Below are 22,416 nucleotides of genomic sequence, written 5' to 3' on the forward strand. Positions count from 1 at the left end.
TCTTCCCTGTGTCAACAGGAGTCCATTGTATCTATTACCTTCAGCAATAAAACTTCTAGATATCTATGTTCGGGGGGAAGTGGCCATGTTGTCCGAATATGGGATTTGCAAAGAAAACGATGCATCAAATGGTTGAGCGGCCATTCAGATACCATAACAGGGGTTATGTACAATTGCAAAGATGAACATCTGGCATCCATCAGTATGAAAGGGGATCTAATTTTACATAATCTTGCTTCAGGAGCCAGGGTTGCTGACTTAAAAGATCCATTTGGGCAGGTATTTGTTAGTTTATGTTAATATTTCTGTCCATGCTTCATCATATTAATTATGTAAAATGATTTGCTTTTAAACTTGTTTTTTTTATCTATTGAGATATGCTTTTCTAGTTTTTTATCCTTTTGGTGCTTTAAAGCCAGGTGTTAAGAGTGCTTGATTATTCTCGACTTAGTCGGCAGCTTTTGGCCATAGCAGGTGATGATGGATCCATGCATGTGTGGGACACAACAGGTCGTGCTCCAAAGGTTTGTAATTCATACGAAATACATTGTTTTTCTACAAGATAGCTATGAATCCTTCAATTTTTTGACCTTCTCAAGCTATTAGTTTTATGATTGTCAGTGTATTTTGAATGATAGCGTGATAAATGCAGCATGCATTGTTGTTTTTAAATGAATTCAAGATGTTCTCGAAAACTCCTTTAGTATAAACATATCTATACTCCTTGATATATTACCTTGCAGGTAACTGTCATATGCTATTTTTTATTGACTTTGAAAGTTTGGGAGAGTAAAAATATTATTCGTTTTCAATTTCATAGGAAACACTTCTGCAGGGCGGGGAGGAGGCTACCACATTAGGAAAGCTACAAAATCCCCTGTGATAACAAACAAGAAACAAAAGTTACAATTTACCAAGAATAACACATTCAAAAAGTAGGAAATACTAAAAAATGAAGATATTAATAATAACACTTCCTAAAATTTTAACACCCCTTTTCGAGTTGGAGCATAGATATCTACATGCCCAATTTGCTTACAAGTAGCTCATAGCTAGGCCTGAAATGTCATTTGGTGAAGATATCTGCTTTTTGCTGAGCAGGAGGAATAAATGACATGCAAATTGCTCCAAAATCAATCTTCTCTTTTATGAAGCGCCTATCAATCTCCACATGCTTTGTGCGATCATGCTGCATTGAATTTTTTGCAATGCTTATGGCTGTTTAATTGTTAGTACAACTTCATTGGCACATTTATTGTGGTTTGCATCTCTTCAAGTTTTCTTTTCAATCGTAACATCTCACACATTCATTGGCTTCTACATCAACACTTTTCATAATCACATTCTGTTTTGTACTTTTCCATGTAATCAAATTTCTCCAAACGTACAATATTCAGAAATTAATCTCTTATTAATAATTGAGTCCACTCAATCTGCATTAATGTATGCTTCTATGTTATGCTGTGTGAACTTCTGAATGAGCAAGTCCTTGCCTGTTGTACCTTTTAGATATTTGAGAATTCTATTAAGTGCTTCAAGATGTTTCACACAGGGAGAATGCATAAATTGACATGGCAAGCACCAATGACAATATCTAGCGGTATATGTGATAAATATATCAATTTTCCTAACAACTTTTGGTGTCGAACTGTATTCAATCTATCACCTCTTCCAATTTCTGATTAGCATCAATTGGAGTTTCTGCAGGTCTACCCTCTCATCCCAGTTTCCTTTAGAAGATTAAGAACATATTCTCGTTGGGAAACAACAATCCCTTACTTCAATTTAGCAACCTCCATGCCAATGATAAACCTAAGAGATTCTAGTACCTTGGTCTCAAACAAAGATGATTGGGAGGTCTTTAAATGGTTCATCTCCTATATGTCATCTCCAATGAGAACAATATCATCAGCATACGCAATTAGTATGACTCTTTCCATCTGTTGAGTGTTTGAAGAACATTGTATGATCTCCTTGTTCTTGAGTATAATCTTGACTTTTAATTAACAATGTAAATTTCTGAAATCACACTCTCAGTGTTTACTTCAACTCGTATAAGGATTTTTTTTTTTTAGTTATACACTTTTGTATCAAACACCTCACTAACATCTCGCTAAATCCCGGAGGTGCATCCATACACACTTGTTTCCTTAAATCCTCATCGAAAAATATATTTTTTATATCCAACTATTTTATGGGCCAGTTAAGATTAGCTGTAAGTGATAGAAAAAATATTATAAAATTTAGCTTTGCTATTAGGGAGAATATCTCCAAGTAAGCAATGTGTTACGCTCGCATATGAACCAGTTCCTCCTGGACTGGTTGAGAGCCATCCAACCGACCCACCACAATAGCAGGCGGACCAGGCGATTCCGCTAGAAGAGGTGGGATGGGCGGCTCAGCGAGAAGAGGCTGGACGGCGGGGAGCTGCGACAGAGGAAATCAGGAAGTAGGTGGGGTTCACGAGGGCCTTAATCACATATAACTAAGGGTTGTTTTTCTTTATGCATTTTTGTTGGTTGTTGTTTCTTTTTCTCTTGTAGTAATCCTAGAGGCGTCTAGGGTTGTGGGAGAGATGCTCTACCTCTCAAAAATTAGATCATCATTTTATTTTGTTTGGTTTTCCTTGTTTTTCGTAAGAGTAGCCCTCATTTGAGTTTTTCCATCTATCTATTACCATTTTTCCGTTGTTTGCTCGCTGGTTTTGGTTCCAGAGCGTATCAGATTGGTATCAAAGCAAAATCTTGGAGGGATGACAACAAAGAAAGTTGATGTGTTGGAAGGAGAAGTTGGGCAAATCAGATCGAGAATGGAAGAGAGGTTCGCCACCATGGAGGACAGATTTTCTTCCATTGAGAGCCGAATGGAAGACGGATTAGAGAGCATAGGAGAAATGTGGGAGATGATGAAAAATCTTATGTAGACGCAATCGAAGGTCATGCCGATCCCTCAAGTTGCAAACCTCAACCAAGGGTTGATCAGGGAATTCTTGACCAGGTCAAAAGGGAAGGAGATCTAATGAGAGGGCAACGAAGATGCCATCATCTACCACCAAGGGCGTTCCTGTAGAACTCCAAGAGGAGAGGGAGTGGAAACTTTTGATGGAGGGGCATGGGCTGAAAATTGGAGGGAAGGTGTAAGGGGCACGAAAGAGCACGAAGGACGAAGGAGGAAGGAGGAAGGAGGAAAAAGGGAATCCGGAGTTGGGTATGCTTATGACCGGAGGAGGGAGTTTCATCCTAGATACATGGAGGGAAATACCAGAGGAATAGGAAGTTGGGGTGGAGATGCAGGGGTTAGAAAAATGAAGATGCTGATCTTCGAAGGGGAAGATGCACATGAGTGGGTATATCGGGTGGACTGATACTTTGCAGTCAATGAGTTAATTGAGAAAGAGAAGCTCTTGACAACAAGATTGTGTCTAGAGGGAAAGGGTTGAGCATTGTTTAATTGGATGGAGCCAAGGTATTGATGCACTAATGGGAGGAGTTCAATGATTTCTTGTTGGAACGTTTCCGAGTCATTCGGGAGGAGAACTATACGGGCAATTCTATGCTCTAACTCAGGAGGAGACGATTACAAAATACTGGTAGAAATTCGAGCTCTTGTCAGGGTGTTGAGTATTTCTGTAGCAGGACTGGAAGAGAACTTCTTGAAAGGCCTGAAGTCGATATATGAGCAACCATCCGATCCTTGAGACCGCGTGAATTGAGGGAAATGATGGATCTCACCCAGGTGACGGAAGATAATAAACAGGTGAAAAAACCAACAAGACAGTAACACTTGAGGATTTTACATGAGTGTTTTGATAGCCACGATATCGAGGACCAAAACGGTGTCATTTCAGAAAGAGTGGCCAATGGAGAAGAATACGAGGATTCTTCCCAGGGGTAATTTCAAGCGTCTCACCGATGCAGAAATGCATGATAAAAGAGCAAAATGATTATGTTACCGCTCTGACGAGAAATATGCTCCAGGCCACCATTGCAAGGAGTGCGTCCACTAGATCCTTTTAGTTCAGGAGAAGGAGACAGAGTGAGGAATCGGAGGATGAAGTGGAGGAGGAGCATCTACATTTGGATCTAGCAGATGTGTCTTTCAATTCAATAGTGAAATTTACTCTGAATCACACCATGAAGGTGATGGGTAGATCGAGGAACAACCAATTTTGGTGTTGGTGGATAGCGGGACCACCTATAACTTCATTTCAAATCCAAGTCAGGGAGAAGCTAGGATTGGAGCTGGTGGCTACAGGGAGCTTTGGATTCATGATGGGGATAGAGAATGTGGAGAAGAGTCGGGGAATTTGTTAGGGGTTGATTCTGACACTGCATAGCCTACAGGTGGTGGACTTCTTTACTTTGGATTTGGGCAGCACATATGTGATCTTAGGGATGAAGTGTCTGAGGACACTTGGGAAGATGAATATGGATTGGAAGTCCCTATCGGTGGAGTTCCAAGTGGAGGGTAGGAAGGTGATGCTGAGAGGAGATGCTAGTTTATGCAATGCTATGGTGTCGCTTAAAACCATGGTCAAGTCAATATGAGGAGCAGGGCTGAGCTACTTAGTGGAGCTGCAGAGCATTGAGAATATTTGAGATTCAGTGTTGATAGTTTCCCGAAGGGGTCCAATAGCTCTTAAAGTAGTTTACAGACGTCTTCCAACAACCAAGCGGGTTACCACCCCCGAGGGAGCACGAGCATGCTATTACATTAAAGGAGGGTGTTTCTTTTATCAGTGTTAGACCATACGATACCATCTGATTCAGAAGGATGAGATAGACAACTTGATCCACGAGATACTCGAGGTCGGGATTATCAGACCTAGTGTGAGACTTTTTTCCATTCTAGTCTTATTGGTGAAGAAAAAAGATGGTAGTTGGAGATTCCGCATGGATTATTAGACTTTGAACAAGGAGATGATGTTCACGAGATACTCGAGGCCGGGATTATCAGACCTAGTGTGAGACTTTTTTTCCATTCTAGTCTTATTGGCGAAGAAAAAAGATGGTAGTTGGAGATTCTGCATGGATTATTAGACTTTGAACAAGGAGATGATGTTGGATAAGTTTCCTATTCCTGTGATTGATAAGTTACTGGATGAGTTTTATCATACAGTTATTTTCTAAAAAAAATGATTTAAGCCAGGATACTACCAGATCATGATGAATCCAACAGATGCGCATCATGCCACGTTTAGGACATATGGACATTATGAGTTCTTGGTGATGCTGTTTAGCCTCACTAACGCCCCGATCACATTCCAGTCCCGCATGAATAAAGTTTTTCATCCTTACCTCCGGAAATTTATCCTTATCTTCTTTGATGACATTCTAGTTTACAGTCGTACAGAGACCGAGCATGTGGGGCACCCGAGGACAATCATGGAAATATTGAGGGATCACTAATTGTATGCCAACTTGAAGAAATGTTCTTTTGCATAGCTACAAGTGGAGTACTTTAGTCCAAAATGGAGATATGGTAGATTGACCCTTACCAAGGAATTTGAAGGAGTTGAGAGAGTATTTGGGTCTCATCAGCTATTACTGGAAGTTTGTGAGGGTATGAAATGACAACATGGTCATTGACGGAGCAGTTGAAGAAAGATAATTTCAAATGGGAGGAAACAACAACACATACATTTGAACATCTGAAGAACGATATGACCAGCGTCCCGGTATTAGCACTTCCAGATTTCAGTAAACTGTTAGTGATGGAAACAGATGTGTCAGGGTATGGGTTGGGTGCAACGCTCATGTAGGACCAGTGATTGATTGCCTATTTCAGCCAGATTCTTACAACTAAAGAGAAACTCAAGTCAGTATATGAGTGAGAATTGATGATGATTGTGTTAGCCATATAGAAGTGGTGGTCCTACTTTTTGGGATGACACTTGCTTGTCAGGACAAATCAGCGGAGTTTAAAGTATCTTCTGGTGCAGTGGTTGGTAATTGAGCATCAGAGATGGTTATCCAAGCTACTAGGCTATGATTTCGAGATTCAGTACCGGCCAAGGTTAAAGAACAAGACAGTTGAAACATTGTCGAGAAAAGTAGAGGAACCCCAATTGATGATCCTATTGGTACTCTTGGTCCTAGATTGGAAACCTTTACATAGGAGAGCGAACATGATGAGGAGCTGAGGAAGATAAGAGCCAATTTACTACAGGATCCAAATAGTCTTATAAGATATATGCATTGAGGGCAGCTGCTCTACTGAGGGCGATTCACATTACCCAAGGCGTCATAATATATTCCTAGATTACTACAAAAGTTTCATGGAAGTGCAATCGGGGACACTCAGGGTTACAAAAGATCTACAGTCGTTTAACGACAAAGTATTGGGTGGGGATGTTTAGAGACGTAGAGAACATGATGACAAAATGCGATGTGTGCTAGAAACGACGCATGTACTTGATCACGACACCAGGAGGGTTATCGCAATCATTAGCGGTACCGGGGAAGATTTACGATGAAGTGATGATGGATTTTATTGAGGGGTTGCTACGGTCAGAAGAGTTCACGGTGATCATGGTGGTCATGGGTCACCTGAGTAAGTATGCACATTTCATTCCTTTACGACATCCCTACACCGCGGTCTTAGTCATGGCGGTGTTTATCCAGGAAATTGTCCGTTTGTAAAGAGTGTTGGGATCGATTGTATCGTATAGGGACAAGGTATTTCTTAACCATTTTTGGAAAGAGCTATTTATGTTTCAAGGGACAGTCCTTAAGAGAAGCACCGCATATCATCCGCGGACCGATGGACAGACAGAGGTGGTCAACAGGAATGTAGAGACGTACCTGCATTGTTTTGTATCCGATACGCTGAAGCTGTGGGCCAAGTGGATCGTGTGGGTCGAATATTGGTACAATACTTTGTACCATACGATAACAAAACCCACTCATTTCAAGATATTGTATGGGTGAGTTCCACCTCACTTGATACATTATGATCATAACACTAAACCAATATCCAATATTGATAAATACTTGGATGAGAGGGGCAAGATATTAGCAGAGCTCAAAGGGCATCTACTGAGAGCCCAACAAATTATGAAAAGGAAAGCAGATGGACATAAGAGAGAGGTGCAATTTGAACTATGGACATGGTCTACTGGAAGCGGAGACCCTACCAACATAAGGCATTGGCGATGAGAAACTTTTACCGCGATAATTTAGACTTTATGAGGTGATGACACACATCGGGTTAGTGGCCTACCATTTGAGGTTACTAACATCGTCCTCACTACACTTGGTTTTCTATGTATCGCAATTGATACATGCGATTGGAGATCATATACATTTGTCTTGACTACCGCCGACTCTGATGGAGGACTTGGATATCATTCTAGAGCCGTTAGAGGTCGAAGGAGTGCACTGAGCAGGGGGAGCAAAGAAGGCATTGGTTAAGTGGAAAGGGCGCTAGGCTATGAAGTAACGTGGAAGCCTTACGAGGTGATCCACAAACAGTTTCCATCATTCCACCTTGAGGACAAGATACTTTTTTGGGACATGAGTGTTATTACGCCTGCATATGAACCTCTCCCTCCTGGACCAGTTGAGAGCCATCCAACGGGCAACTCAGCGAGAAGAGGCGGGACGTGTGAATTAGCGAGAAGAGCTGGGACGACATGGAGCTGCGACATAGGAAATTAGAAAGCATATGGGGTCCACGAGAGCTTTAATCACATACTGAAGGAGGAGAAATTAAAGGAGATTTGAGGGGGAAGCGAGAAGCGGCGGGGCGGGCGACTCAGTGAGAAAAGGCGGGATAATAGGGAGTTGCGGCATAGGAAATTAGGAAGCAGATGGGGTACACGAGAGCCTTATTCACACACTCAAGGAGGAGAAATTAAAAGAGACTGGGGGGTGGGGGGATTTGGAAGGTTTTTGGGGAGAGGGTTATATGAGGGGAGATACCTTAGGGTTATTTTTCCTTATACATATTAGTTTGTTGTTGTTTCTTTCTCTCTTGTTGTGTTCCTAGCGACATTTAGGGTTGTAGGAGAGGCGATCCACCTCTTGAAAAGCAAATTATCATTGTGTCTTGCTTGTTTTTCTTTGTTTTTCATAAGAGCAACCCTCATTTGAGTTTTTCCATCCATCTATTGCCATTTCACAGTTGTTTGCTCGCTGATTTTGGTTCAGAGCGTATGACAGTGTCATGAGTCTAAGTGAATCTCTTGACAATTAATTGAGCCTTTTACCATTCAAGAGAGCTATTATAATTATAATTGACTATAAACTCCCATTTGCACCTGATGGCTTTCTTCCCTCTAGGTAGATCAACTAATTCTCACATGTTATTTTTTCAAAAGCTTTCATTTCCTTGATAACATCCTTCTTTCACTTAGGAACCTTCAGGGCATCTTGCACATTATTAGGAATTCCCATACAATCTACTTGCGAGGTAATAACTTAGAAAATGTGTGAGTGATTTTCATATGGCGCATAATGAGGTAATGAATGTTGAGTGCAAGAACATTCCCCCATACAAGCTAAACTAGAAAGATTAGACTCATCAAACTTTGGATTAGAACTAGGCTCATATTTACGGCTGGAAGGCTCATAACCCGAAGTAGGAGTGGACTGAACATAAGGTAAAGGATCAGTGAGGACCTTACCTGGAGGGTTTGCAGATTCTGGGCAATGCAAAGCATTCATAGACCCTTTTTTTTAAGTTGTCCTCTGTCGCGAGTGGATAATAGAAAATGGTACCAATGTTGTTCTTTTTCTTATTTCCTCTTTGTTAGTATTATGTACATTATGAGATGACACTGTAGAAAGACCTGAATCGTTTTCAATATCTAAAAGACTTGACTCACTTTCTCATAATATAATATAGCTTGGATTTTCGGGCTGAACAATGAAGGTTGGCAATGTATTATTTTGTAAATCTTTGATTTGAAAAAGATTATGAAAAACAATAGTTGAATCTTTATTTTATTTCCCCTTGAAGATGAGGTGTAATAATTCAAAAAAAGTGTCATTCATGATAATAAATATTTTTCTTAGAAATCTGATCAAAACATTATAACCTTTTTGAGTGGGAGGACCAACAAATACAAGTTTTTTGGCTTGGAGTTCAAGCTTTTCTTTATTATGACTCTAAATGTAAACAAATAAATCACACCCAAACTTCTTTAAAAGTAAAGAAGACGGGTGCTGATTTGTTCGGTAAATTTTATGGAGGACATCAAAAGGTTTCAAAGTTTAAGACCTTATTGGGTGTTCTATTTATAAAGATGATAGCAATAAGAGCGATTTCACTCCGAAGATATTTTGACGCATGCTTGGTAAACAACAATGGCCAAACTACTTCTAACAAATGTTTGTTTCTTCTTTCTTTCATACCATTTTGTTGTGAGTGTCGACATAAGAGCTTTAATGACATGCTTGGTAAACAACAATGGCCAAACTTCTTCTAACAAATGTTTGTTTCTTCTTTCTTTCATATCATTTTGTTGTGAGTGTCGACATAAGAGCTTTAATGAGCTATTCCTTTCTTGAAAAAAAAATTATCCTAAAATATTATTTACATATTCTCGGCCGTTATCACTTCGTAATATTTGAATAATTTTTTGAAATTGTGTTTGTACCACTTTATAAAAAATTTTGAAAATTATTTCTATTTCAAAATTTTGTTCCATCAAATAAACACAATTTAATCTTGTGTGATCATCAGTAAAATTTACAAACCATTTTTTTCATAATATATAGGGGTTTTACAAGGACCCCAAACATCGCTATGAATCAGAATAGATGGTGTAGTTGGTTTGTAAGTTTGGGGAGAAAAAAGACGCATGATAATGTTTAGCAAGCTGGCACATCACATTGCAAAGATAATCAAATTTTATTCTAAAATAAATTAGGAAACAAGTATCTTAAATACTAAAATTTAGGATGACATAACTTATAATGTCATAACATCATATTATGGTTTTAGGAAATAAAAATAGAATTTAAACTTATACTTTGATATTGTCTATTCGAGTCAATTTTTTCTTTCAAATATTAGTGTTCATCTTTTTCTTTAACAGTGCAAATCATCCTCCGTGTGATAATTTCTTGTAACTCTCAATAAGAAGGATGGAAATTAGCTTTACATAGATGGTCAGATGTAATTTCATTAATTGACAGTAAATTATAAATAAATTGGGAACATGTAGCACAATGTGAAAAGTTAACAACTAAATAGTTTGATGGTTCATATTCTGGCAATTAACTAGAGAGAACCATCAAGAATTTTGATCTTTTTATTGCATGGATAAGTTCAATATGATGAGAATAATTTAGAGTAACTAGTCATATGATCAGTTGCACCAAATTCAAATATCCAAGAATGAATATAATTAAGAATGGCTCCCAACAATTTAGTGGCTAGAAAACCACCCTTTTTATTAAGGAGCAAGATAGAGTTAAGGACAATTTTGGAGATTCAATACATTTTTGCAGGTGCTCTAATTGTTCCTTCGTGAAGGGGGCCACATCCATGTTTGTAGAAGACTTCTTTGTTTCTTCGACATTGGCTTGATAGGCTCGACCTTCTCATTTGAATTTTGATTACTAATTCACAAGTTTACCATGAAGCTTCCAACATGTCTCCTTCATATGTCATGGTTTCTTACAATGCTCACATCTTGATTTTTTACGCCTTTCTTTATCAGCTTCAACACCTTTTGACATAAGAGTTGAGTTTTCTTGTTCTGTGTTGGGAGGTGGATTGGTGGTGCGCAACATGATTTTCCTTCTTGGGTCATGACGTCTAACTTCCGAAAAAGCTTCTCAAATAGAGGACAATAGATTCCTTCCAAGAATGTGACCTCGAATTTTGTTAGAACTTCGATTAAGGCCAGCTAAAAACATGTAGACTTGATCATTTTGCTCTCTTTTTATAGCTAGTATAGTCGTTTGACTTCTCCCAAATTTCATCATAACATTGATCAAGCTCTTTCCATTATATTACTAACTCATTGTAATAGGTAGTAATATTGCGGTCTTTCTGTTTGGATTTTCATAGTTGTGTTTGTAACTAAAAATTTTGGGAAGAATTCTCCAAGTCAGAAGACAAATCTTGAACGGCCTGTCAGATATCTTTAGCAGTGGGAAGAAAAAGGTGGACTTTTTGGACAACTGGTTTCATGGAATTGATGAGCCAAGGGAGTTTTTGGATTGCCATTTTTTCAAATTAGGGTCACCATCAATAGTTTCAGAATTTCACCAATTAAATGCCCAATTTTTCCTCTTCCGTTGATTGCAATTTTATGGATTGAGCTTACTCGAGATGGTCGTGTCCATTGAGTTTTATAACTGTGAGGTAAGGAGCTGAATTGTGGGGAGTATAATCAAAATATACAATCATGAGGGGTTGTACGGTGAGGCGAAGTGGTTTCAGAAGTATTGAAACCGGTAGAGATGGTAGAATTTTTTTGGACTTCGGCCATCATTACTTATACAACATCATCAGAATCATATGAGTAGTGCAATGTGAATATAAAAAGGATAACTCGTCCGTAATCGTGTTCCCTCGTCCATGCATAGTTGTGTACGTGCAACAACTACCTGGAAGGAAACAAACAAAGTAGTAGCAGGTGTGGGCAATGGAGGCAGCGTTCGATCAAACCAGAATCTTTAATTCCATGCAGATTCTCCTCTCGTAGAAAAGAAAGGTCTCAAGGCTAACTTTCTATTCAGCTTTGTCACTTCCTTTCACTCGTCGATACGTAGGACTCGATTGCGGGAGGGCATTGCAGCGGGACAATAGCGGAGCGATGACAATCGTAGGCAGGACTTGCTAACAAGCAGTCGGAGCGACTTAAGGACTAGCAGTCTTGAATGACGGTCTACTAGAGTTCAATCACGCATGGTTGCGATGGGAAAACAGGAAAAAGTTTTGAGTTTGGTCCTCGACGAGAGATCTTGAGTGGTTTTGGTCGAGATCTCAATAACAAAACCTAGCTTTGATTCAATGAAGGTTTGGGAGGGAAAATTAATTATTTCTCTTCAATTTTATAGGAACGTTTACAAGATAAATAGCGGGGGAGGCTATCACATTAGGAAAGCCACAAAATTCCCGTGTTAACAAAACATGAATCAGAAATTACAACTTACCAATAATATCACATTCCCAAAATAGGAAATAATAAAAAAAGGAAGATACTAATAACTTACGTGGTGCTGTAGCTGGACCGGTCGGTTCAACATATGGGTGCCAGTGCAGCAGTAAGGCTGAACTGGCCAGCTATTTATCGGGGCGGGAATTACCACCCCTTCCCTCCCCCAACTTCCTATTTCACTCCCTTCCAAGAGGAGACTTTTCTTCCTATTCTATTGCTTACATCTTCTATCCCCTTACTATTTCTATTTCTTTCCAATTCCTATTCCTTTCTTCCTTAACTACTAGCAACTATTATATATGTACTCTTTGAGTGCTTTAGGGTTAGTTTATCATTCCAAATTTCAGTTTGCCTCCTTTGTGGCGTTCTTCTCTTTTGAGGGTTGTATCCGATGAGGAGGAGGCTCTCTTCGTTTGAAGTGATTGTCTCTAACGATACGAGAGGTGCTTCGACTGTAACTTGACATTGCGGGATACTTATCCTCCACCAACTACTTCCGTGCTTCACTTTCCTTGCTGCCGCCTGCCATCTAACTCCAAGTCCAGTCATTGTCGGCCACTAAGTTCACCTTTCCTGCTGTTGTTTGTCACCTCCATCAGCTATTCTTCTGCTGCCAGCCCATCCTGCTCCTTCCAGATTGTTGTCCACTCTGTTGGGTGCTATCCCGACCACTGTCGACTTCTTCCGGGTTCCCTCTTCTGGGCTCTGTCCCAATTACCGACGACCACTTCTAGATCGCTGTCCACCGTCCCTTGCACCTCCTAGCAGACCGCCAACCACCTCTTGCCCCTCCAGGACCGTCGTCACCTGCTGCCCGCTATCGACCAGCTCTACAACAACTTCCTTTCTTCCTCTCAGATTGGCCGCCCTCCTCTAGACGGGGTCGTTTCTGCCTTTTATGTTTTCCCTTTTCACTTTGGCAGCGTCATTGTTGCTTATTGTTTGCATGCTTTTGTGTTGTTTTCGGTTGAAGAGTCATTTTGTACTTTCTTTGAAAGTCAGCAATAATGTTTATTGTTTGGTCGTGGTTTGGGTTAACTCCAGTATCAATAACATTTCCTAAAATTTCAACAGACTTCATGTGTTGATGCTCCCTGAATGGTTTATGCTTTCCTTCTGTTTTGGTTGGTATTGTCTAACTTTTGAAGCTTAAGAATACATCTAATTACTTGTATGGATATGTTGGACTCTTTCCAAAATAAACTATTGCTATAGGTTGTATATTCTTTCTTACTAATTGATGAGCGTGCTTTGTTATGTATTTATATTTCTTTTATATATATATATAGATCCCTTGCTTAGTCCCAAGATGATATAGGGATGCCCTAATATGCACCTGTCGTATCTCGCACTTGCCGTTTGAATAACCCGTTTCGTCGACTCTCGCTACTTCGTCACGACGTTACGACGTCTCTTCGAGGCCGATGGCTCGTCTCCGTCTGCTTCTGTTGCAGCTCACGTCTGCGTCCAGCTCGTTTGCGTTGCTCTTCTTCGCTCGCACAACTTTGTCGACTCTCGCTGCTTTGACGCTGCACAACGTCTACTTGTTTCAACGCTGCGCCTCTCCCTACCCGACAAAAAGGTCGACAGATCTGCTGCTCTGATGACGCTCCCTTCTTCTTTGGTTGAATCTGACAAAGTCTCCTTTGCTCACGTGGTGGGTAATCCTTAGACGAAGTCTGCAGTTGTCTCCCCCCCCAAGCTATAAGGATTGTCGTGATGGTACATGTGATTGCCCTTTTGTTAAGAAGGGAAACAGGAAAAGTGAGAAAGTAACAATCTTTTTTTTTTTACTTAGAAATTTTAACCCTGACAGAGATTCAAGTTTGCTCTTATTGAAAAATTTCAGTGGGGGCACCCACCTATGGAAGTTATCAGAAAAAATATTAATGATCTTAAACTAGTAGACAAGTGGAAAGTGAGACTCATGAATGAGAGACATGTGTTGATTCAACTAATCGTGCCCGAAGACTACACCTGGACTTTCTCCAAGAAATATCTTAATATTGTAGGCAAGTCAATGAAATTACTCAAGTGGTCTCTTGATTTCGACCAAAATCATGAAACTCCCACTGTACAGGTATGATTTAGTCTACCTGGTCACAAACTGCATTTTTTTCATCATCAGGTTCTCTACTCTATTGGAGTCATTCTTGGGGATTCTTTGAAGCTAGATCTACCTACTTTCAATTTAATCAGATCTTCTGTGGCCAGAGTACTTGTGGAAAGATACCTGTGGCCAGAATACTTGTGGAAAGAGATATTACTTTACCTGATGTTACTGAAGTCTGGCTGAGCATAACTCATAATGGATATTGACAACAAGTCGTCATGGAACACAAACCTCCTTATTGTACTCACTGTAAGGTGTTTGGGCATACCCTTGATAAATGCCACAAGCTCCATCATAATTTGAAATCTAAGATCCAAGTGAATAAGGATGGATCTAACCCCACTGCTCTAGACATATTAGTTCTACCTGTGGAGGACACTACCACAAGACAGGAGGTGTCTGTTGCCCTTGTGGACCCCTCCACTGACACTTTTGTTACTGCGATTGATGTAATGCTGGATGGCTCTGCGGAACCCCTCCACTGACACTTCTGTTACTGCGATTGATGTAATGCTGGATGGCTCTGCTGGGTAACTTACACCTTCAAACCCTATTGAAACAACACTGAAAAACTATTACCTACAAAGGATAGTGTTCAGATTAATACTTAGGAGAACCTCGCACCTCCCTATCTTCAAGAAGTATTCGGTGTAGAGGCAACTCATACTTCACATTTACTAGAACCTATTGTGGTAGAACGGTTGGTAATTTTTCTGCTACAGCTCTACCGCCTCATCAGACTGATTCTTCGGATGAGGAATGACAGTTTTACACTTTCAGGAGAAAGAAGAAGAATAGAGATCTACTTGAGCTCAAGAATCTTATGGATGATACTTTGGTTACTTCGGGTAATGGTACACACCTTATCAATTTGTTAGCTGGATCCCTTCCGAGAACTAGAGGTAGAGGCATGACTAAATTGGGATGACCCTCATTTTTTTTGCGCCCTAGTGGTTTTTTGTTTTTCTTTTTGACTTTTTTGTGTGTTGTACTGTATGGGTTGGGTGCCTATTTGGGCCAATTCAAACTACATATTGTCGGCGCTTAAAATGGGAAAAAGTTAATGTTTGGGGGTCGCCCGTAAGAAGCTGTCGGTCGCCGGAATCGAAATCTCGTCAAAATGTTGAAGTGGAGACCATTACCATTAATTCATGAATGTTAGGTACCTGTTAATATCATGTTAATTTGAAGTTTTACTACCTAACAAAAAAACAGGTAAGAGATAATGCATCCATTTTGAACGTTTCTTAAACTCCCAGTTTGCTATTTCTTTCTTTATATGCATTTCTTTTATGAGGAACATAGCATCTGTTAAGAACTTGGATCTGTGGATCATGATCGTTAGCAGAATTCTGAAGTTCATGAAGTGTGCAATCTTTATAAGTACTGATTCAATTCTCTAAACACAAAAGCCTAGAAGGGCCTGATTTGAATATTCACATCAATCTCTCAAAAAAAAAAAAGAAGATGGTGAGTGCTGCGTTTTTTTTATTTTACTCAGGCTTGTTTCAAGTAAGATGAGTACTAAGAAATCATTAAAGGATTGTGGTTTTTAAAAATATATGCTGATTTAATTTTATGTTATTTGCAATTTCTTAATGATCATTTCTGACTGGATTTTAATTCTTGCTGTCTTTGTTGAAGGTTTCTTGGTTGAAGCAGCATTCTGCTCCAACTACGGGCATTGGCTTCTCACCATCTAGTGAGAAGGTTCTTTCTACTTTTAAATAATCATTTTGTTATTTTTATGAAAATATATTTCATTGAATAGATGGATCTGTTGGGATATTCTGACTAGCGGTAATCAGAAAAAAGAATATTGTATTTTTTTGGTCGTTTTAGCTCGTGCAGAAACATATTTACAGTTACCTCGCATACATTTCTTTGCTACAGATAATTGCTAGTGTTGGTTTAGACAAGAAACTGTACACATTTGATTCAGCCATGAGAAGGCCCACATCATGTATACCATATGAAGCACCGTTCTCTTCGCTTTCTTACAGTGATGATGGAAATATACTGGCTGCGGGAACAAATGGTGGACTAGTAGTATTCTATGATGTTCGGGGGAAACCTCAACCATTCACAATTCTTCATGCTTTCAATAGTTCTGAGGTAGCATGCTCCTTTAATAGTTTTTGCTTTAATAGATTATAAATGCCTGATGAAGTTTTGCAATGTCATCACCCTGCTCAAACAGGATTAATCTCTCATGTTTCAGTTCTTAAACCATGGTAATAAGTGCTGTTATGATAAATCACACTGCTCACAATGCATGCAAACCGTTAGCTTTTTGTGCTTGGCTGTTTCCATGCAATCCTTCTCACCTTTTTTGTTTGGTGGAGCGTCAGATTAATGCCTACCGTTAATTATTTTCCTTGTGGTGTTTAAGGGTTATTCCAAAAGTGTGGAAATTATTAGGTTTTGATGGCTTTTGAACATTTTAGTCAAATTTATGATCTTTTGGATCTGTGGATGCTTTAAATCTTGTAGAAGAGATTGTTCTGTGATTCAATTAGCGAATTTAACATGCTTTTTTAAAAGAAAATATTCATGAAAAATGCTTCAATATTGAATACTTATTTATTTCTAAAACCTGAAAACTTTTCCTTGATTGGTAATTTTTATTCATCCTTTTTTATAGAAGGGTACTGGAGGGCAGTACTGTGAGTATTGCTTTATATTGGATTATTCTACTTGGCACCACTTCGATGCTTTATCATTTTTAGCGTTTTTAATTGGGTATTGTAAACGAAAACACTGGATTTTGTAGTGTAGGTTATGAAGATGAAAGTATAAAGCTCTCACAAATTGAAACATTAAAGATGGAATTGGAATGATATAGATTTCTGCTTCAAAATAACATTTGAAGCATTTCAGACAGGAACCTGGACTGAAAGTCCTACTCGTTGACATTTTCAACTTCTTAAAGTCTCCTTTCACTGTTTGAGGAAAAAAGCCTTTTTTGCTAAAAAATGCAAATAAAAATCGACCTTATATTGTTCCTACTGTGCAATATGACAATTATGGTTTCTTATTCCGTTTCTACAGAATTTTTGTCTTTGCTTTCATATCTCATTTGTGGAGTCTATCATGCTTTTTGCTAGGATATAAAATCAACATGGTCGCCTGTGTTGATAAATCATTCATGATGTAGCATCATATGCTAATATATGATATGGTTACACTTAAGCAATGGTGTTGTATGAGTTTATTTTTTAAAGTTACTTGTTAGGTTCCTTTTCTGCCACAGTATGTGTCAAGTAGTATGTATGGCTTTAGTTATTGCTTGAAATTCTCAGCTGATAAATGTCGCCCAAAAATCTCTTTTGCCTGTATAACTGTCTGTTCAATCATAGTATTAATCTTTATTCTTTGTTTTTTTTTCCAGTCTGTTAGTAGCTTATGCTGGCAGAGATTGAAGCCCTTTATTGTAAATGAAAGCAATTGCACTGCTGAAACTGCTCTCCTTGGAGGTGCTAGTGAAGATTCAATTCTGATGCCAGATCCCCGGCCCTTTATGGCAGCTTCAAGCTTCTCCTCAGCTAATACAGTGTCTAGTTTCAACGCTTCACTGGCAGCATATACTAGTGGATCAATTTCAACCACATTAACTTCTTCTGCAGAGGAAACTCCTCTTAGAAGCAGCTTATGGCGGGGTGGATCTTTGGCAAAGCTTCAAGCACCTCGTGGTAACTTCAATCTTAAGGATGACATGGATGTTTTCTCTCCTCTTGTGGATGTCCAGCCAATTACGCCATCTCTTGGCAGTTTGTGGGATGATCATGATGAAGAAAAAAAGGATTCAGTGCTCCTCGATAAGAAATCTTTGGCATTGCCAAGTACTTCAAGGAGATTTCCATTTACAGATGGTGACTCTGATTCCCATAAAATATCGGATTGGAGGTCTAGCATAGCCTCAAAACTGGCAAGTTACTGTCTTTTGGCCCAAGTTTATTTTACATTAAAATATTTAACGGGAATTTACTTCATTTTAATTAATAATATTCTGCTATTTAATATGAGGCTCGAGCCATTTCTTGCTTTTTAAGAAAATATTGATGAGACATGTCATTAGCCACTATTTTTCTATTTTCTTTCTATGATTTCTTTTCCGCTCTTGAAGTTATCCTAACATGGAAGTCCAAAAGTTCTTACCGCACCTTTTTTGGGCAAATTTTCCAATGACCCTAGAAGAGGCTGCAGGGCACATTTTTTTGAAGAAGGATCCCTAGTACCTCCTGCTTCTTTGCTCTAGCAATGGTTGTTTGTGCATAGCATGCCCTTGACACCCGCATTTGTGGAGATCTCCACACATGCTTTAGCTGTGGTTTTCTGTGTGCAACTTGGCCGTGCTGCTCTAGGTTGCATTGTCCAGTGTTTGCCCAAATTTCTGCTCGGCATGGCTGCCTATTGCCCGTCCAGGTTGGCACTCTGTCGCTTGCCCTTTTGTTTGCTTCTTAGCGCTCTTTGTTAAGTGTGCCTCCTACCATTGGTTTCCTACTTTGGTGGAATTACTACTCCATTAGGAATGCCACACTCCTTCGACCCAGGTCTAGAACTTTTAAATCTTCTTTCCCATTTTTTGTGAACTTCTGTTTCACCAATCATTTTTGTCTCTATGTTCTCTCTTTTCTTTCATCTCAGATTGATGCGTTGCCTATCATTTCACTTTCCAACCCGAATCAATTTTTTTTGTTGTCGATTCTTCAACAAGTTTCTCTGCTTCCCCCTTCTTCCCTTAGTAGGGTTGCGGTTGAATCTTCTATTAGGTCATCTCTCCGTACAACAATTTTTCCACCTACCTAACACCGTCGCCCTTTGCTGATGTTGTTGATGGGCTAAGTAATAGACTTCATCCATTGACCAATCATTTTCCTGCATTCTTCAATCAAGATGGAATACCATTATCTCATAAGCGTTCTTCCACATATCAAGGCAAACCGACTCTCATCTCTTTTGATGATGAGATCATTGAACTTACTAAATCTCTTTGTTTTTTTTTTAATTTTTATTTTTAGCACACTCTCTAGGTTGTCTTAACATGGATATTATCCGTAGCTTTTTCTCATATTTAAAATTGATTGGCATCAATTCTCTTTGGCTCGTGGATTCTCTTCATATCATAATTACATTATCCTCAGAAGTAAGTTAGGTCTTTTTCTTTGGGCGGACCTATTATGTTAGTGGCTTCCACATATATATGCTAAAATTGTCTTTCTATTTTTTCTCTTCTGAGAAACTATCAATTGTTTTAGTTTGAATATCATTCCCGTCTTCAGCTATGTTATTTCAACCAATCCTCACTATATTTATTATGATCAACGTTTAGCAAACCCTTTCAAGCAGATAATGCTATTGCTTGTTTTTCAAGACTTGCACTCGCTCGTGTGCTTGTTGAGCTAGTTGTTACTCATCATTTGGAAAAATTATGTTTGGATTCTCCTCTTCTTGCAGGTTTTGGCAGAAAGTAAAATTTGATGGCATTCTATCTTATTGCTCATCTTGTAAAATTTTTTTGCCATAATTTTGCCCAAAGCTTCAAGGCTCGTGCAGAATTAAGGAAAGTAAATTTTCAAACACAAAGAGATACTACAACTGGATCCGAGCTATAACCCAATCTGCGATCAACTTATAAACCTTTCAAATAGATTAAGTATGCAATCAGAATGTGGGACCAATTTTTCTTTCAGATATTGAGGATCTTGTTCCTTATCATGTACTAATAGTTCTCTCTTCACCCCCACAACTTTTCATCATTCCAGATCCACTGTCTATTGCAGATTCTCTAACCTCTCGAAGTTGTGATCATAATGATGACCATGATGCTTTTCAATTATTTGCCTTAGATGAATTTACTCATAATATTGACTCACTTGTGGATAGAAGATTTTAGTTTATATTTACCCGGTAAGATAGGAATCAGAAGATGGTGTATCATCATTCCCCAACTTTCGACTTCAAGAAAGGAGATCAAATGAACCACTTTGTATGTTTAAGTATTTGATGATTTAGCTCGTTCGGTTTTTCTCTTTTTTTTTTCATACTAATGTAAATTTTCTTTTTCTCTGACATTTCTTGTTAAATTGCCCTTGTTATACTATATCATTTTATTGTTATAGTATTTTGGTTTTGTAAACAAAAGCTGTCACCTTTGTATGATAATTTTTTAGGCATTCATAGAAGAGGTCATTAATATAATGACAAATATTTGCCATCATTCATCACTTGGACAGGTCGATTTAGTTTTCTGGGTGATCTGTCAAACACTGAACATATTTGATACAAACTTATTCTCTCTTTACTTTTGTACAAAACTGTATGGAACTTGTTTTGTGGCATAGCCTTGTTAATGGAGCTTGTGAATGTGGATGTTAGTGCTTTGATATTTGCTTAACTTCTGTAAAATATCTACCAAGTCATTTGTACTTCTGTATTTTCTGATATCCATTCACATATTGCATTTCAGGATGATACTCTTGCTTCACCGCTGGTTTCCACACCCGCTGCTTCTTCAAAAAGTGAATCTTGTTTCTCGCCAACTCCTTCAGAAGCTTGGGGAGGGAATGGATTGCCCGGCAAGTTTACTCAAAATCATCAACCATCCTCTATGCTCTCTGGCCAATTGCCTTCTAATTCCTTGCCATCTGGCTTAACATTCCCAGTCTCGCAAGATATATCTTCGTTAACCAGCCAATTTTCCATGACTTCTTTGACAAATCCCACTTCAAGTTCTCTAAATCTGCAAAGCAAATCCGTGTTGAATAATGAGAAACTGTCTACTTATTTCGAATCTTCATCTGCTTATCATTCAACATCTGCTTCTACATCATTTGGTTCAAGACCAGTGACATCAAGTTCGTTCGAGCTCCCAGGATTAGTGCAATATGTTTTACCCAGAAGATCTACTGCATATGTTGATAGATTAAGTGCTGCATCATCCTTAAGTGATGGAATTAATTCTGCGACTAGTTCACCAAAATCAAAGAAAACAGGTGCAGAAACTCGAGAAGAGCTATTAAACAGCCTCATATCAAGGCAGGATGTGTCAACTGCGATAGCAAATGGCAGCCTTCCTGCAATCAATGTAAGGAGTCATTATCATTTGGGAATCACCACCCTTTTTTTATTAGTTGCATTCATCAATATCATATTATAATCAGTGACATAAAAATGAAAAAAAAATATTTTATGGATAAAGCATATCATATTATTAAGTACATAAAATTTTTTAAGTGTGACTTGGATATTTTAAAATACACACTTTCTATAAATGCAGAGTAACTGGAATGCACGCGCTTTAGGGACTTGTATGGTTCAATGCAAATATTGTGTTTGTTAGGGTACATTGAAGTTCATATGAATTGAATATTTTTTTAGTAAAAATTCATCTCTTTCTCTCTCTCTCTCTCTCTCTCATCCCTGTGATGGACCAACCAAGAGTGAATCTAAAGCCAAAGAGGAAGGTAAAGATAGCTTTGGATCCATAAAGGGGGAGGAGAAGGCAAAGATGTGATATGGAACGAGATGAGTAGTTGTATGTGGAGATGAGATCTAGCGCCGAATCTGTGGTGGAGATGTGATATAGCTGGTGGAAAAGAAAGAGCCAGAGCAAAGGAGGGGATGGCGTGTCGGTCAACTTTTCGATAGATATAGATTAGAAAATATGAACTATAAAAAATTATTTTTGAAATTTAATTTAAATATAAAAGAATATATATAGTTTGGGTTTTGAAAGTAGGTGTTTTAATTTTTTTAAAAAAAAAATGAGACCCAATGGATCTCATCAGTCCAATAGTTTGCATAATCGTGCCCGATACCGCGAATATTACACCTTCCCGAAGGATAAGTGTAGACCTCGGCGATAGACCCAATCCTGCAAACTAAGAGATTTGTGACACCCGTTTGGTCTGCGAACCTTTTATATATGACCGACAAATTCCCCTATCTAACACAAAGATTAAATAGGGTTTATTTTACCTGGGTTCCAAGTTCCCTATAGAGGCAAGCCCCTATAGTTAATTACATCCCAAATGACGGGAGTCACTTGAGAAAACTCTCGATAATGATCAATGGTTCTAGTCTTCAAGAATTCAAGGTTCAGGTTTTCAAGGTAGGACGTAGAAGGGCAAATGGGAGTGGCTCAAACATGAACAGTTATTTCAGGAGTCCAAAGGAAAGAAAA

At 38.7% G+C, this 22,416-nt stretch overlaps 1 protein-coding gene across 2 annotated transcripts in view; it reads left to right on the forward strand.

Moving 5' to 3' along the window:
- Positions 1-261: 261 nt before the first annotated feature.
- Positions 262-22,416, forward strand: part of LOC110038565 (protein NEDD1) — a 28,627-nt gene continuing 6,472 nt past the window's right edge. The window contains exons 1-6 of one of the 2 annotated variants that reach the window (XM_020743450.1): positions 262-279; positions 475-524; positions 15,876-15,941; positions 16,125-16,346; positions 17,623-18,159; positions 20,701-21,318. In XM_020743450.1, coding sequence (XP_020599109.1) covers positions 489-524; positions 15,876-15,941; positions 16,125-16,346; positions 17,623-18,159; positions 20,701-21,318 — 1,479 coding nt within the window. In that variant the 5' untranslated portion in view covers positions 262-279; positions 475-488. Of the gene's footprint in view, positions 280-415; positions 525-15,875; positions 15,942-16,124; positions 16,347-17,622; positions 18,160-20,700; positions 21,319-22,416 lie in introns of both variants that reach the window. The other variant, XM_020743442.1, reaches the window with a different exon arrangement.

Source organism: Phalaenopsis equestris, unplaced genomic scaffold, assembly GCF_001263595.1.
Source record: "Phalaenopsis equestris unplaced genomic scaffold, ASM126359v1 Scaffold000002, whole genome shotgun sequence".
Lineage (NCBI taxonomy): Eukaryota > Viridiplantae > Streptophyta > Magnoliopsida > Asparagales > Orchidaceae > Phalaenopsis > Phalaenopsis equestris.